The sequence below is a fragment of the Perissodus microlepis genome, chromosome 18 (assembly GCF_051167445.1).
Source record: "Perissodus microlepis isolate ML-2025 ecotype Zambia chromosome 18, ASM5116744v1, whole genome shotgun sequence".
Classification (NCBI taxonomy): domain Eukaryota; kingdom Metazoa; phylum Chordata; class Actinopteri; order Cichliformes; family Cichlidae; genus Perissodus; species Perissodus microlepis.
In genome coordinates, this window is record NC_140478.1 from 20035442 (window position 1) to 20053156 (window position 17715).

General features: G+C 40.2%; 2 protein-coding genes across 2 annotated transcripts in view; both read right to left on the reverse strand.

The window, feature by feature from the left end:
• Positions 1–178: 178 nt before the first annotated feature.
• On the reverse strand, positions 179–9625 carry usp14 (ubiquitin specific peptidase 14 (tRNA-guanine transglycosylase)). Its single transcript, XM_084913000.1, has 16 exons — positions 9471–9625; positions 8471–8616; positions 8168–8200; positions 7968–8072; positions 6773–6876; positions 6603–6661; positions 6393–6523; positions 6203–6283; positions 6024–6106; positions 5740–5854; positions 3988–4053; positions 3790–3882; positions 3575–3703; positions 3420–3480; positions 1130–1237; positions 179–1021 (listed from the first exon to the last, which is right to left on the reverse strand). Exons 1-16 carry the CDS (start codon positions 9484–9486, stop codon positions 876–878), a joined length of 1476 nt encoding a protein of 491 aa, XP_084769126.1. The 5' UTR covers positions 9487–9625; the 3' UTR covers positions 179–875.
• A 594-nt stretch (positions 9626–10219) lies between these two features.
• rock1 (Rho-associated, coiled-coil containing protein kinase 1) overlaps positions 10220–17715 on the reverse strand; it is a 32020-nt gene continuing 24524 nt past the window's right edge. Inside the window, exons 21-33 of the mRNA XM_084912998.1 lie at positions 17170–17239; positions 16988–17091; positions 16647–16812; positions 16433–16526; positions 16263–16351; positions 15967–16158; positions 15714–15879; positions 14084–14154; positions 13901–13989; positions 13703–13781; positions 13308–13569; positions 12591–12798; positions 10220–11839 (exon numbers count right to left, since the gene is read on the reverse strand). Coding sequence (XP_084769124.1) covers positions 11836–11839; positions 12591–12798; positions 13308–13569; positions 13703–13781; positions 13901–13989; positions 14084–14154; positions 15714–15879; positions 15967–16158; positions 16263–16351; positions 16433–16526; positions 16647–16812; positions 16988–17091; positions 17170–17239 — 1594 coding nt within the window. The 3' untranslated portion in view covers positions 10220–11835. The remainder of the gene's footprint in view (positions 11840–12590; positions 12799–13307; positions 13570–13702; positions 13782–13900; positions 13990–14083; positions 14155–15713; positions 15880–15966; positions 16159–16262; positions 16352–16432; positions 16527–16646; positions 16813–16987; positions 17092–17169; positions 17240–17715) is intronic.

Genomic DNA, 17715 nt, shown 5'->3' on the forward strand with positions numbered 1-17715 from the left:
TTAAGTTATTACAGAGAGTTGACGTTCAGGCCTTACAGACTGTGGCAGGGCGATCGGGAAAGCTGCACGGAGAAACAAGGTGAAGCACAGCATTTTTTTTTCTTTTTGTAAAGGTATAGATTAAAGTCTGAGATCCGCATCAGCAAGAACGACGTTCAAAAGCTTATCGAGCAAACCATCACGGTTGAATCTCAAGCCTTTATTAAACCGCACACAGTTCACCACAAGGGCAACATGTTCTGAACCGTTTCCCCACACACTTCCCTGAAAAGAGCATTAGTGAAGATTTGGCAGAAAGAACCTCATCTGTCAATACATTTCAGAACAATTACAGGAGATGATGTGAGCCAAGCACTTAAAAGACCTGAGATTGAACCCAGATTACCCCGAGGGGGCCAACAGGTGAACAAGGGCAAGTCTTTACAGTGTTTTGTAATACGTCAGAGACGATACAAGCCAGAATGTCGAGGACAACAGCTTGGCTAGGCATTTCTGTACAAGATTAAATGACTAGAGAGAAACATTTTGCTTTAATGACATGAGCACCTCATCAAAGGCTTTAAAAAATATACAATGTGTATAAAACATTTAATGAAACTGCAGCGCTAGACTCAAAAACCTCTTGAGGATCCAGTCCAGAGATTGCCTCTCATCATCTCTCCATTTTCAAAGCCCACTGTGGTTGAATATTTAACACCATTTGACAGAATTTGTTTACAAGCATCTGTGTTGGTTACAAAAGAAAACAAAAAAATTAAGGTATTCAAATCTTTAAAGACACCAGTTTTATTGCACATCTATGCAGACAGTGCTTTGAAATGGCAATTTGTGTGTATATTGGATGTTGTCTTTGTCTTCTGAGAAGTCTGCCACAGCTATTGTTCCTCTTCAAGTATGTCCAGCCGCCGGGGGCCGTACAGTAGAACATACGCTATATGCCAGTCTCCGCCACCTGACAGTCGCAGGATATCCTCTGGAGACACCACACTCACCTTGTCATCGTCAAACTTGACCCACTCATCTGTCAGAACGACACCAGAAGACACGACACATGAAGCGCTTGCACAGTATAAACTGGGACTGATCGATGTCAGGTGCGTGCCGATTACTGTCACACAAATGCGATTACCTTCTTTCCTTTGGACCCATCCCACATAGTGGCCTGAGGAGCTTGAGCGGCCTTGGTGCGTCAGCACAGCCTGCAGGTCGTAGTAGCCACTGTTGTTGGAACCAAGGTCTACAAGAAGAAAACATGCCGTACCTTTAATTCTGACTCGTGATCGAAAGACAAATATCCACACAGAGAAAAAAAAAAAAAAAAGCATACTCAAATTTCACTCCAAAGATTTCATGACAAAGACGTTTGTTTTGACAGGAAAATGAAAGACAGGTCCAGCAATTTATTTAAACGTGGAAAAACAGAGTTTGTACCATTCAAACAAGCTTGAAATATTTGGTATGACCACTTTTATTCTTAGACAGCCTGAACTGTCTTTGGAGCTCTATTGTAATTTCTTTAAAGAGTCTTTAGGGATAGTTTTCCAGGTTTCTTGAAGGACATTTACACCTCTTCTTTGGATCTTGGCTGTCTTTTGTTCGATTCTCTGTCAAAATGATTCTACACTGCTTCAATAATGTTGAGGTCTGGACTCTGGGGAGGGCGATCTATGACTGATAGTTAGGGGTGGGTTTAAAACTAATTGATTTCCCTGATTCAAATAGATTTTAGTTTGAATAATGAAATAGACTCATGAAATCCATTTTTAAAAATAAATGTATTTTGCCAGAAAAGCCAGAATCTCAGGTTATAGCTCACGAAACCATTTCAACAACCGCCAAACAGCTAAAACAGCAAACGATTAAAGAGCAGGTAAATGGTGTCCGCAAAAAGATGTAAACACAGAGCACGGCTCCACCCCGATGGCACGTATGCCGATATCACGGGTGTTGAAAGCCGACGTCTCACAGATTCTGAAGCTGCAGGTTTCGTTGCTCTCAGACCAAAATTCACTGAACCAGCAGCAAGAAGATCAAAACTACACTTCACGTTTAGAAAACATTGTCATGAATTCCCTCTTACTTTTGCTATTTTGCTTCCACCGCAATAAAAATAAATTAATTTAAAAAATAAAAAAAAGCCACACTTCCTGTACAGTTCTTTCTCTCAGAAAGACCAGTTTACCATAAAAACAATCTGTTTTCTGCATTATTTGCTTGCTTATTATATACCAGTTCACCATTGTGTACAGTATTTTCGCCTGCTGTTTTTTGCCTTTAAAAAAAAAAAAAAAAAAGAAAAAAAAAAAAAAGACCTCTGACAAGAGAGCCTAATTTCTGCTGTTCAATACAGAAGAAATGTGAACTTTTACAAATTTTGCCAAATTGCAAAATGCTTAGCAGTGCCTCTAATAAAACCTCTGTAACTTTGCTCTGCTTCACTTCAGCAGCATCAGGTAATGTTCATATGTTGATTGATGGTTTTCTTCAGTTTTTGATCTACTGCAGAATATTTTTAAGGTTATCTGCTATAAAAACCAGGCCAGGAAAATTGTCTTCATGTTTTTTTGCGTTTTATCCTCAGTTACTTTGACACAAAGGCATCTGCTTGATGCTCACATCTCTGATGAAGTCTCAGAAGTGTCAGCTTTCTATTTATAGCCTATAGAGATATAAAAATATAGATATGTACTGATTAATGATCATTATTATAATATTTCTGTCTGAGTCAAAATTGAATCGAATGGAAGAGGAGATCAGATCGAGTCAGTTATAGAAATCAGTGACGATACCCAGCCCTACTGATAGTGTTGCACTGTATTTTTCACCGCCATAGCGACAAAGCTATCAGACCCTTTCCAGACGATAGATCGTGTTTTGAAGTTTGCCATGTTTGTCATCCATTTGTCCAGTTTCCTAATTTTTGGTTTTTTAAAGGACACCCTGTTGGTGCAAAAATACTATTTTATACCTGTCAAAATGTTATCTTTGGCATTTTTTGTAGATTCAATTGAACTTTGCTTAGTTGTCTGTTATGTGTAGACAATACTAGTTCATCACATGAGTTAGGCACCTTTTTTATGCTCGAATGATTCATAAGTCAGTCTTACAAAAAAAGTAAAATAAATAAAAGTAAAAGTCCTGTACTGAATGTCCTTCTTTCTATGTGTAAATTGAGTGAAAAAGCAGCCAATGTCCCAAGATAAAAGACCTTCAGAAAGCCTGGAGAACTGCTGCTCAGCCTGGCTCCTTGGAAACAGGGGTGATGACTCGAGACTTTGTCTGGTAAGGCAGGTGAATTTGTAATGCATTTACATTTTTTTCCATCTACTTCCAACACCTGATTTCTTTAACTTATATTGTAAATGTATTTTTTCTACTCATGTAACAACGTTTCCTGCACTACTGTCACAGGTACATACCCTCTGAGAACGAGAAAGGCTCATATTTCACTTCTTTTGCTGCTTCTGCCTTCTTTATCAACTAGAAAAGAAAATCAAATAGAGTTTATGCTTTAAATAGGAGTTCATCTACTCCTAAATATGTGTAAATGTCACGGCGAGCTGATCTGCTTTACCTTTTGCTGCTGTTTCTCTAGCTTCTTGTCCTCGACCTCCTTAAACTTTGACCTGATTGGTAGCATCTTTTCCTGAAGCTCCGCAGTGCACAGCTCATAAACATCCAACATGAGCGGGAACTTGACATCCTAAAAAAATATACACAAATTTTGAGACTCTTTAGATCCTCAGCTACTGTGAGCACTGTTAGAAAGAACTGCAGCTGAAGACAAACCTTTAGAACTTTTGCATTGACAGACTCCTTCTCTTTGTAGAAAAACCTGACCATCTGAACAGTCAAGTAAGCAGGCAGGCGGCTAAGTTTTGACTAAAAGGAGGAAAGAAAACCGAAATAAATGTCATACTCAAGTCCTACATACAGCTGGCAGTTTCAAATGACAAAAAGGAATATAACAGCGAAAAGAGGACTTACGGATTTTATATACAGCGCATTTCTGTTCAGGGTCGGAGACATTTTTGTGATTTCTTCTTGCAGTCTCTGTTGGGGCAGAAAAATTAGAATTTAAAAAAAAAACAAAAAACAACTTGATCAGCTGTCTTATCATGTCTTGTGATAGAACATATCCTCTTTACTACACGAGCGTGTAACCACCAGTATCCTTGCACCTGTCCACTGCAAGCCATTTCATTTTGCACAAATCTTCCAAGTTTGTGCGGTTTTTCCTTCTGATGAAGTACGATTGGACCAACTCATCCATGTTGTAGCCCATGCTGATTGACAGGTGTCCTGGCCCAAACAGCTGGAGTGGATTAGCATCTGCTAGAAGCATAACTGTGAGTCCTGCCCCCTGCAGAGGTCCTCTAATGACACTGCAGGGGTTGGGTGTATTAAGGGTGGCCAGGAGTGGGAGTAAAGGGAGCTGTTGAGGAGTTTTATGGAGTGGTCTGGTAGATATCACCTCTTTGTGGACATGAGCAAGACAAAAGAGATGCTGGTTGATTTCCAATGTGAAAAAAAGAACCGTGACTAAGCCCATTACCATCATGTGTGAGGAGGCTGAAACAGTGGACCACTACAGGCACTAGGGTGTTCACTTGAATGGCAGACTAGACTTAAGGACCAAAAGTGATGCTGTGCGAAAGGGGGTGAGCAGATGCTACTTTCTGAGGAAACTCAGGTTCTTTAGTGTGTGTAGCAAAATGCTGGAGATCTTCTACCATCCTGTGGTAGTGAGTGTTATTTACTTTGCTGTTGTGTACTTTGCTGGGGGACAGCATCAGTGCCAGAGATGCCCCCACGATCAACAACTAATTCACAAGGCTCGAACCATTGCTGGTCAGAATGTGCAGGTGTCTGAGTCAGTGAGGGACGGGAGGTCAATGACAAACTGCTGTCCACCATGGACAACCCACCATACCAGCTCCCCACTACAGAGGCAGCAGAGCTCATTCCCATTTGGACTGATTCAACCCCGCTACCATAAAGACCACTTCAGGAAATCATTCCTACTATTCTCTACAAGACCGTATAACAATTCCTGTTCTGGGCAGGTAAACACACGTGTCAGCATGCAAGAAATCACATTTTTCAACACAGATTTCTATACTATAGTTTCCTGCTGCAGTTTCTTATATTTACATATTTATTAATGACATCTGCAGTTGGTCTTATTTTTCTTTAACTTCATTTTTTGTTTTGTTTTTCACTTTTCCCAACTTTTATTTAACTTTTTTCCACAACAAATACAAGACTGGTTCACATCCAAAATAACAACACTGCACAGCACTAGAGTATTATAACATTATGTCCATAATTATTGTCCATTAGGATCCAGTTTACAGGTTACTCCCAGTGCTTCCAGTGGTTTCTTCCATTTGTCCCCAATATTCGGGAGCTCCCATCAATATAATGTCCCAACCTGATCAGAGTCATAACATCAATGATGAGCGACTTCCATAGAGAAATGGAGGGAGGCTCAGCCCCCACCCATCTCAGCATAACTTCATGTTTTTGTTTTGTTAAATCAATTTTGTATATAAATATTTTGCACTACCTCACATTATAAGCCCTTCACTGTCAGCTTGTGGTACTACTTTTTAATACTTTTACAACATTGCTTTTATCGTATTGTGTTCTATTGTTTTCATGCTGTTGTAACACAGTAATTTCCTTTGCGGGTTCAATAAACTGTCTGTCAGACCTCAGCCTTTTCATGATACTTACCAGCCTTAGTCCTGTTGCCAGGTATTTCACTTCTTGGTTGATGAAGCAACTGAGCTGGAGCTGGCTTTCCTTGCCCTTGATTGGTTCCTCCTCCTCAGACTCTGTGCATTTCATGCTGAATAGTAGAGTTAAGAAGAAGCCCGGCTCATTAATGTTTCACCTCTGGATTTTATCTCATTACCAACAACTATGAAAGAACAGTGCAGTCTTTTAAAGTGAAACTATATATCTATCAAGTATTAAAGTGCACAAAGATTTGATTGACAAAGACATCAGAAGGATACCTAGTTTCAAATTCTACACCAAAATACTGGTCGATGAAGTTCTTCTTTGCAGAGGCAGAGGCAGCTCCACCCTCAGATTCAGTCTGAAGATTAAAAATAACAAAATTTTCTCATGAATTTATGAGACAGCCATAATTAGATTACAAAATAACAGATTTGGTGGGGTTTTTAAGCATTACCTCCATGGTAGTCTCTGGTTCTAGTGGCTCCAGCTTTTGCTGAAGCACTCTCATCATCTGCAGCCAACATTCATTGGCATCCTGAATAAACAACAAAGCACAATAAATGTCATGAATTTGCTGCCATTATGAGACTGAGTTAAAGACACGTCACATGGCTAATCAAATTTAACAACACAGAGTTTTTCACCTGCTGGAGGTACTGCCCCTGATCCCCCTTCTCAGCAAACTGTGGAAAGGCCATATGGAGGAACTGCAGCAAAATAATGGGAGGGAGGCTGGACGAGGTTTTATCCATAGTCTCATATAAATCACGAAGGGCTAAAAAACAAAGAAACCATTTTATTTGTATCAGTAAATTCACGACATTAATATGTCTATTTTTTGGCATGCTTCACACCTGCTGTGATGTACTGAGATGGTGCATTTGCCCCTGAAGATCGCAGAGCACCTGAATACCTGTAGCGGGAGAGTGATGTGATGTGAACGGCAACAAAAACCAGTGGTGGTGAAATTATTCGTAATCATCTGAACACGTCACCGACAAACAGTAATAGCAGTAAAAATGACCTCCTGAGTGCAGTTTTGAGCTCTGGCACAGAGCGTAGACACTGCACTGTGGCGTTCATGTAGCAGGTGTTGCCCAAGTTCGTCAGTCCACAAGGCAGCTCCATCTGACAATGACAACATCCACAGTGGCATAGGTTCATCTCAAGGTATAACACTACGTGTAGGTAAGGGATACATAAATTTAGTTTCATTGTAGATCTGGGACTGTGCAGAAGGGACAATACAGAATCAACACATCACATTGAGTCCACTTCTTCTTTATCAAGTATGGTCATCTGATCTGTTCTAGATACATAAACTGTCTTTTTTTAAAAGCTCAAGTTTGTCGAACTCTGTCCTTACAATTCTTTTGGTGCGTCCAATTTCAGAAACGGTAATAAGTTCACACGTCAAACTCTATGAACCACTAAAGAGGCTTTGCTCATTTCTTTAATTTGTTCTTCCCTCCTGCCTGTGACCCAGACATCAATCTCAGTACTTCATGTTGCTGGAGGAGCTTTAATAAAAGACACACAAGTGTATCCTTTTTTGGAAGTACTAAATAAATAAGTAAATATAATTCAAAGAAGCCCTAAACATAAACAAATATAAAGAACACTGCTACATCTGAAAGTGTAAACTACAGTTGCACTATGATGCAGTTGTGCCAAACATGAGATTTGAATAAAATCTCCTTAAAAATGGGGCTCCAGAGGATGCATCTCTCTCTCTCTTTTTTTTTTTTTTTTTTTTTGTAAAATGGCTGTTTCTTCCACCAACTTCTCTCTCCTCCTGTCTCTTCCTCGCCAAGTCTGCTCACATCCCTGATGAGAGGGACCAAGGATCCACAGATGAACAAACTCATAATGAGAAAGCGGGTCTTTTGTTTGCCCATTTCCATTTTAAAGACATTTATCCAGTATTTATCATGTGGAAGTTTGTAATTCATACTGTATTTTGAGTCTGCTGCATATTTTCTCTTCAATAAATAAATTATAAATTCATTACTACACCAAAACACCTAGCTTGCAAATGTCTCGCTGAGCCACACACAAAAAAAAAGTTTTTAGCAACTAAATGATTCTGCACATTTAGTTTACCATTTTATACTTTATACTCAGTACATGAAAGCCCAATTCAATCAGTCACATCCACACTAAAAGCTGTAATTGTTATATTTGTTCACCCCACAGTGGTAATTTTCAGGATTACTCACCGCTGAGGCCAGCTGCTCCTCAGTCATGTCCTCTACAAACATGGGTCGGACTGCAGGCTCCTCGGGTAGGGCATCTGCTGAGCCCATCATCAGCAGGGTCATTCCCTTCAAAAAGCAGAGAAATATTCATTTCAGTAATTTATGTGAAAATTTTGTGATGAAGCTCCCATAAAGAACCACTTGGTATATGCGGTACTCACATTTTTCAGCTTAATATTTCCCCACTCGTCATCCTAGAATTCAGATAAAACATTGATTAGCAACCTTTAAATGGATAAGGTTTACTCATCTTACCTTTAACTTTACCTTATTTGTTTCAAAACAAATGAAAAGACAAAACCAATCCTATAATTAATCAAAAAGTCCCTTTCATTTTTGTAAGAGCCATAGCACAACCTTGAAACTGAACCGAAACTAAGCATGTTTAAATTAAAGGAACTATATGCGCTGGTGTGGTTCTCTGAGGATCTCCTTTTCTAGATTTTGGATGTTTATATTAGTACCTTGAGAGTGCCTCCCTTCACCATGACCTTCTGTCTGTCTGGCTGAACTCCTGTCAGGGCAAAGAGCTGCGCCTTGAACACCATGGGTGGTTCCTCAGTGTTGAGCTCTACTGCATCAAACTTCTCTTTGCCCCATTTCACATTTACTGAAAGAAACAGAAGCACTCAGTGTCAACATATTAGCCTTTCCTGGTTTGGGAAACCGTGACATGACACAGCACCTCCTTAGCATCAGGGTAGTGCTCCAAGGAATAAGGCACCCGGTTAGTCAAGCTGACTGTCGGTGAATAAACACAAAGTGGGAGCCAACAAATATGCAGCAGTCTGAATGTCTATGAACCGTAATAAAGGCGCTCATTGGCGATTATAGAAATCAGTATAAGATCACTGACACAAAGAAAACAAACTGAGTGATCGCATGTCTTCAACAAGACGCAGTTGGAGTAAAGACGTATAACTGTACACTATGATTTAGCTAGCTTTGTTAGCAATGCTATCCTTTATAGTAAAAGGCACAAGTGCTCCCAATTCTGCTAAAAAATTTTATAGGGAAATGTCTTCAGCGAGTAAAACCACAATTAAAGTGGTGACATTGCGGTGAGAATCAGTAGCTTTACATAATTAGTTAACTCACCTTACTTATTACCTGCTAACTGGGTAACTAAGCTAGCTGACAGCAGCAGTAGCTCAGTTAGCTTGGACAGCTTTTTCACGTACTCAGTAAATAACGTTAACAAACAGCAAGCCGGATACAGTGGTGTAACAATTCTGTGCGCTTCCCTGTTTCAAAAAAGTGTCTTCTGAAATAACTCTACCACTAGTCTAAGAACAAGATGCTGTCAAGATAGCATGCTAACGGTTGTAGGCTAAATGCAAATCATGCTACACACAGCTAAGCTAACATGCTAATGTAATTTAAAACTAAAAACACGTGTAAGGGTTCCCGTTTTTAAAGTATTTTCTCCTTGGTGATAATCATGCTGTATTAAAAGTACTTTACCTGTAAACACCGGCATATTTAGAAACCTTTAATATCCTCAACTCGCTATTTTTCCTGTTTCGGTCCACTGGGGCGCGTATGAAGAGTTGCTAGTTCTCGGACTGAACTTCATTCAAACAGAATGACGCTGCAACAACACGCTGGGAACTTATCGATGCGCTCTGACATCTGCTAGTCGCCCTGCTGGCCTGCAGCAACATCCGAGATACACACACACACACCCAGATCATTCAGACTTCATTAATTACAGTATTTATAAGGCTGTAACTACACGGATTTCCAAGTGTTAGTGAATGATAGTTATCTCACAGCAAAGAGTGCACTGCTCTCACTGTGACACCATAAATAGACCAACTTTGGGGATGGAGCCCCTTTGTTCCTTCCACTCCATTTGATTAAAAAACACTAAGTATTTTTTATTTTTTTTTTTTTAGAATATAAAAGCACAAAACTACAATTAATTGTGCCGATATAGTTTAGTGATTAAGCAGAAGACCAATATGGTGAACCCTTGTGCAAAGGCCTGGGTTTGACTCCACAGTAGGACATTTCCTGCATGTGTGCTCTGATGTCCTGTTCAAAATAAAAGTGAAAAAGGCCCAAAAATAAACCTGGTGAGAATAAAGGTGTCAAGATTAGCAGAGTTAAATTAGCATTTAAAGATGTGCTTGGGGGTCCTCGAATCTGTCACAGCTGGCCTGATACAAAAACATAAATGACATCTAAAGTGAAAACTACTATACAATGAATGACAGAGATATGTTTATTGACATATCCATCAGTGCGGATTCCAATGCAATTTAACCATGCAAATTATCCAAGACACGAGTAGATCATAGTTCCAGTGCTTTTTTTTTTTTCTTAACTGAACAAAACGTTACACATAAAAAGACTGTGGAGGTATTCCATAATCCTTATGTCTCTCTCATATTATACACTTTGGGGGTGTTTGCATTAGCGGGACATTACCATGTTAGAGAAAATGACTTGCAATCGAGGACAATCATTGACACGGGCTTGTTTTTAGATACATCCTCCTCAAATTTATGATATGAACCAAGAACGGGGACTTTGTTTTTACACAAACTCTATTGCTATGTGTTCATAAAGAGGTAATCTAATATATTTATTTATATATATAATTTTTTATATATATTCAAACCAGACAAAGCAAGTTCTGATAAAACCACACACGTGTGGCAAATTCTTAAAAAATAAATGATGGAAGAATTCAGATTTGTCTTGTTTCAACAAAAAAAAAAAAAAAAAGGAAAGAAAAACAAATGGCAGTAAAATCAATATCCAAACGGTAAGGCACTAGGTGGGCCAAATGCTACACCTGTTTAGTCTTCTACAAATAATTTACAGTCAAGTCAAACAGTGCAGTTTTACATTTGTTAACTTAATGTTTTCCTTTTGAACCACTTATCTATGAATCAATGTAAGGCAATACATTACAAAGAAAAAATACACGGAATACACAAAAAAAAAAAATATTACAGACAATGTACCAAATAAACAAAAAAAGTTTTAGGACTCCTATATGCCATTACAATGGAATTTTCCTTATGGCTTGGAGCAATAAAAATAATTATAATAAAAACAATGCATAGATTTAAATGATGATCTTGCATGCTCCTCACTCAATACTCAAAACATCTAATACTCATGTCCCAATACGTTGTCCCAAACCTGATATAACTGACTTGCAGAGTGATAAGAATAAAGGCAAAAAGGCCGGAGACGTTAGATGAAGGCATCAGTCATTAAAAAAAAACAACAACAACAAAACCAAAACAAAACAAAAGCATACTTGCATTAAAGCCCACGTTATCTGACAGGTGGGGGAAAGAAATTACTAAATAGATATCAATTTTCCGCCCCTGAGACACAACCTTTCGCCGCAGATCTGCAATCCCTGTATGACAGTACCTTAAACTGAACACATACATGCAGCAGTCCCAGCAAAACCCCCTTTTACCTTCCAGTTTCCATTCCAACTCTCACATGATATGAAGCATAGGATGTCTACATGACAGGAGTCCCTCTCTCCCTCTGTTGTCCATCTTTAGATCAAGATGTGTGCGCCATCTTCTGGTGAAAACGTAGACCTGCAAGTTTGCTGAGTTGGTCAAGTGACTCCCTCCCCTTGTATCAGGCTTTTTTAATGTCCACGATGCCTTGTGTCTGAAGTGTGTTGCAATTTCTCCAGCGTTGGTTATTTGTCAATATACATATATTTTTTTAGTTTTGTTTTTTTGTTTTTTAATGAATTATCTATGCAATACAGTTTCTTTCCATTTTTGAGGATGAGGAAGGAAGGGAAAGTTTAGAGTCCAGAGAAAAATCCCAACGGTTCAGATGGTTAGCTGAAAGAAGAACAGAGACAGGTGTCCAGTAAAAGAAAGGCCTTTTCAAAATAAAATAAAAAACCTTGGTTAGTATCCCAGTCTAACAACAGAAACAGAAAAGCTGGCTTACAGACACTATAACACCTTTTCATGATGTTTGACCAGTAATGTAAAATTCCTGAATATTGACCAGTCTAATGAGAGTTGCCATGTAAGAATATGAAGTTAGTAACTGACCCCAACAACACATTAGTGCCAATTAGAAAATCCCAAGTGTCAACTGCACAGAGCCCAAGAGTCAACCAAGCAACCAGGAAGTGTCTCTTGAGTTTGAAACACCCAATAACACAATTAATAAATAGACAAGTTTAAAGTCATAGAAAAAAGTCTGTTTTTTAAAAACGCGCACACACACACAAAAAAAAACACTTTCTGAAGAAGTTCCTGTCAACAAGTGCTCGATGTTGTGTCTGCTGCTTGGAGGGTGGACTGCGCTCTGCTACAACACAGGAGACAAACAGCAGGTCACATGACTGACTTGACCACATCTCAGCCCACAAGATGGGTTTGAGGAGAGAGAGAGAAAAAAAAGGTAACTGACTGCAGCACACCCTGACTGACTGCCTGAAGAGAAAAAATACTCACGTTTTATCGTAGTTATCTAAAGTTATTTCACCATTAGTGAAAATATGTAAACGCAATCTGAGTTAATAAATAAATACAAATAAGGTCTGACGAGATGAGTTTTATTTCAAAGTTATCAAGTTACCTCAGCTTTCCCGTATTGCTTTTAGGGTTCTTGCGGAAGGATTGGTTGGGTCCAGAGCGAGTGGACATGGACCGCGGCGAGGCTCTTGTGAATGTCGACGGCGGGGTCTTGGGAATCTTCTTTCCGAGGTGGCCGATCCATTTCTTCTGCTCATCTTGGGTCAGAGCCAGCAGCAGCATGTCCCGGGCAGAGGTCACGTCATAGTTTACTGGACGGGATGACACAATCAAGCCTTAAAAACATGACCTCGAACTATCCAAGTCCTCCAAATTACTTTGTTTACACATTAGCAGATGTGTGGTACAAAACCTGATCGTGCCAGTGGTTTCACACTATTTCACTGATGAACAAGTGGCAGTGACGTGCCAACGTAAGCTGAAATTTGCCAAGGGAGGACGAAACAAGGATGTAAACGCAGGATTTAAAATACTTCCTTTCAACAAAAAGGCCTCAAGGATATAAACAATGTTTATATGACTGATACTGAAATTAAACAACAACAAGAACTCCCTTGGAAACCTCTGAGTTTAGCTGCAACAATAACCAATTTGTCCCGTTTACTTTGAGTATCCCAAAATGCTTCATCAGTGAATTCCAACTTAGAGCCTGTACATAAACTAGAAAACACCTTCAAGGATTTATAGATACGGACTGTTTATTGTCTTAAAATGCTCGTGATACCAGCTTAGCCTGCAGAGATAAGAATTTGTGTTTTACCTTTGCAAGGAGCAATAACATCCTCCTTTTTGTCGAGGTGGTCCTTGTGGCACTTCACGTGGCAGCGGCGACACTCCAGGGCCGGAGGCGGCTTGAAGACGTGCCACAGAGGCTTGGCACAGGCCTCGCAGTTTGAAGGGAAGTGATATAACGTGGGGATGAACTCGTGGCCTTTGTGTGGGAGACAGTTGGTCTTGTCGCCCTGAGGGACTGTCTCTAGATCCGCCTCCTTCCTGCACTCTCCCTCATTAGCATACAAAATCTGAATAGTTAGAGAGAGATAGACAGGGCCTCGTTTCTGTGGCTGAGCAAACTCTATTCATGACTGCATGGAAATGTGAACATAAAAATAAAACTGCACATTAAAAAACAACAACAACACAAAAGAAGCCTACCTGGAAAATCCTTGGAATCTCATCAGTCTCAGCTCGGTACACATCTCCTTGCGTGACTGGCCTCACGTGAAACAGTTTGCTACACAAGAAGGTAAAAAAGAGGAGAAATCCATTAACCTTTGTTACTTGATTTCTTCTCTACATTTTTCAAGAAGACCGAGCTAGCAAGGAGAAGAGGCCACAAAGAAAAACACTTACTCGATATCCAGTACCATCGAGGGGTTGGACTGCTCCTTATCCTGCTCGTCATTGTAGAACAGAATCTTCTTACTACTCACCACCACATACTGCAAATGTTGCAGAGACAAATGAGAGGGTTGGTGAAACTTCTTTCTGCATAACGAAAAATGTGAGCGAGCAAAGGAACCGTGCGACACACACCTGCTTCTTCCATCCGTATCTTTTGATGTTAGCACGATTAGGAATAGACAGCCAACCCTCCAATCTGGACTCTGAAAAGCAGCAAAGAAGAAAAACATGAATAGAAAAATTCTGCGCAAGTATTTAGAGACACTAGATGAAGGCCATGCAGCAAATCAGGTCCAAACTCAACTGGGGAGAAAAATAAAGAACAAGTCAATAAATAAATGAATAAATAAATAAAACGCTGGTGAACTCCTCGGGAGTTTGCCAGCGTTAAGGTTAAGTGCACTGGAGTAGGTGACAAGAGAAGACTGTAGCTATCCCAGGCTGCAACTTCACACACCCATGCAAGAAGAGAATATTAGTATGAGTAAGGTCTTCTTATAGCATGCTAAGAGAGCATGTAAGACTGCAAAAGTATGTTAAAAATCCTGATGTAGTATTTGTGCAGCTGGAATTCAATTAGCTTGATCACTCGCTCCTTTCACAGAAACAAATGTGTGTTATCTTTATTCAAAAATTAAATCATAAATGCAAGTGCATGCAGCTGAAACAACACAATCTAAACAGGTTCAGTGGGGGAAAAAAAAAAAAGTGGGATTTGTCTACTACATGTGAGGTCGTGAGGGAGGTCTTCGTGTCCAAACGAGCAGCGATTTGTGGTGAGCATGCCGACACAGACACAAGGGTGTTGCGTGTTTGAAGAACACGTTTGTTCCAGTGTTTGGAGACATTTAAAAGGTGCTGAGAGTGACGCGACAGACCTCACACCGGGTGTTGTGTCAGTAAACTTTGTTCTAATTTGGCTGCTTCGCTGCTCAGGCCGGCCTCGTGACATTAAGAAAATTCACTCCCAGCGCTCTCTCTTAATATCTCGTCACTGTTAGTCATTACATTATTTTTTTCTCCTCTAGAGCTCATTCACTCCCCACACTCTGTCAGGCTTCTTTCAAAAGTGCTGTTGAATTCTCCCAGCAGATATGGCTGTCACACCTCTGGCAAAACAATACTTGAGAAATTGGGTGGAGGGGAAAAAAACAAAATACAACTACAGTACACACACATACAACAGCTGCAACGCAGGCCGGGCAAAAAGGGTCTGATTCACCAAGTTACTCACAGAGGAAAAGGAATGGAAGTTACAAAGATAAGAAGAGCAAGGAGAACCAACTGGGCATGAGGGAAATAAAGAAGAGATTGATTTAACCACAGCTACCAACAAACATGAAAACAGCCAGCACAACATATATTCATACACGTTAGATGTCATTTAAGAAGGTGATGCATTAAAAAGAGAATTAAGTGAGTCAGTACAGCTGCTTCCCTGCCTTCTAACACCTTACTGTATTAAACTTAAACTGTTTGGAAAAAAATCCTTCACATGATGCTCTAAATACAGATTCAGATCTTTTGGCTCATGAATTAAAAACAACGCATTTAAAAGAATAAAACCTGAAAGGGAGACTTATTTTAGACGAGACAAAAGTCAAATGTGTCAAATAAACCAAAACAAAAATCATATTCAGAAGGTTATACTTCAGGAATCGAGTCCTCGTGATACCTAATTAACGAGTGTAGGTTTATTTGATTTTTAACTGTCACTGTGATCGATAAAGGCAACAGCAGCTGTGACGGGCTGGGAACATACCTGCGATATTACTGTCCGTCTCGTCTGTCTGCAGGCTGGTGACGCTGGAGTTATCCATGCGCTGCTGCAGGTCGTTCAGTTTCTCCCGGAGCTGCTCGATGTCGCTCTCCTTGCTGTCCAGCTGCATCTGCAACTCGTTGCGATACGTGCTTTCCTCTGCCAATTGCTGGTGGTAGGAAGGTCAAAAGTTAAAACCAAATAATAGTCCACAGATCATCATACTGGGCCGCAGCCCAACCAGACGTTCACGTACCGCCTGCATCTCGCTCAGCTCCTTCTGGTATTTGATGGCCATGTGGTTAAACTTTTCCTTCTCCTGATTAAGCTCCAGCTGAAGCTTGCGGTTTTCCTTCTCCTTTTTCCGCAGGTCAGCTGTGCTACCCTTCTTCTTCTGGTCCAGCTTCATGTCTTTACGATTCATGATCTCTGCCAGTTTGTTCACCGCCTGACGGATGGAAAAGACCGAACAGTTGAACACATCGGCCGCATCTCTCCACTTGTTTACAGGAACAGTATGGAGTAACTTCTCGAAAAGGAAGAGGCTCTTACCTGAGTCTTCAGTGTGCGCTCTGTGTAGAGGATCTTCTCGTAGGTGGCCTTGATTGATTTTTCAATTTCTTCCTTCTGAGCTACATATTCTGAGAGAGACAAGGGGAATAAGCTTGTACATCGACATTAATTACAACGCGGAGATGTGCGCATCATGAAAAGCACAGTACCTTCATCCTGAATACGAAGCTTTTCACTTAACTCCGTCTTCTCTCTGCTGAGGTTCTCCACATCTTTGGTCAGAGTTTTATAGGATTCCTCAAGCTATGCAAAAATATGAAGATGTTTATTTTCTCTACTTTAAGTTAACAGAATTAGAAACTGAGCAATGAATATGAGTGTGGGGATAAAGAAAATGCTGTCAGTGTGTGTTTGAAGGCTCACCCGTGCAATAGTAGCCTCTTTCTCCCCAATCTCCTGCTTATGCCTTGTCACTGCTTTCTTGTTCTCTTGGCTGAGCTCGAAATACTGCTCCTCCTGAAGCGCCCGAGCAAGCTGTTCTGACTCGGCCTTGGTCACTGTCAGATCCAGCTGTGCAGACAAGGAATCCCTGTGTGCAGGATAAAGGAAGTTTGACTTTAAAAAAAGAAAAAACCTCATCACTTGAATTTTCCCCCCATCAAACAGCAAAAGCTGAACGAAATGAGGAATACTTACAAAAGGTTAAAGGTTATTTAGATATATAAGAAGGCTGCAGTATGCATGACGAGAACCGAGCCTCTTACCTTTCGTTGCACAAATCCTGCACCTTCTTATTAGCCTCCTGTATCTGCCGGTTCCTTTCCTCAATCTCCTCTTTTAGTTCTTTGACCTGAGTTTTGTAAAGCGTCTGAGGGAGAAAAAACAAGATTAGCTGGAGCTTTTCACATTAAATGAGCACGACAGAGAAACTGTGACATATACTTACAGAAAAATACTGTTCAGCCTCAAGCTGGTCCTGAAGTTCCCTCATCTGTCCCTCGTTGCCTCTGTACTGTCTGTTAGCACGTCAAAACAAATATGTTAGGCGTTTGATTTTTTTTCTTTAGTAAATCCAACATGTATAATATTTTACACAGCAACCAACACACTTCAGCTAGGAAAACAAAAAAGAGACCTGACATCTTAATTCAGCTTAGTCAGCCGACACAGTAGAGCAAACTAGCCAGAGGATTAGCAATCAAGTAGATGGAGCTGGACTGAGAGTAAACGCTAATCCTGTGGTGTAAACACTGTAGCAGAACAGCTTTGAGAGTCACGCTCTAAGCTGGAATAACAGCACTTTTATGAAAATAGGAGGCAATTGTAGGGCAATTTACACCCTGACTTCCAAGGAGCATTACTGGCCAGTGCAGCAGTAAGAGAAAATAAGCCCTTCTGGCTACAGCTACTGCCAGTTTGTTTCCAGGTTAAATTAACTGACACAATAGTGCAAATGCTCCATTTCCAAACATGTATATAAAACTATTAATCA

Coding starts and splice junctions, on each gene's coding strand:
- usp14 (XM_084913000.1), bottom strand. Junction 8,073..8,167: donor GAAATATTAAGCTGAAAAAT/GTGAGTACCGCA, acceptor TGCTTTTTGAAG/GGAATGACCCTGCTGATGAT. Junction 6,662..6,772: donor CTCAAAACTGCACTCAGGAG/GTCATTTTTACT, acceptor CTCCCGCTACAG/GTATTCAGGTGCTCTGCGAT.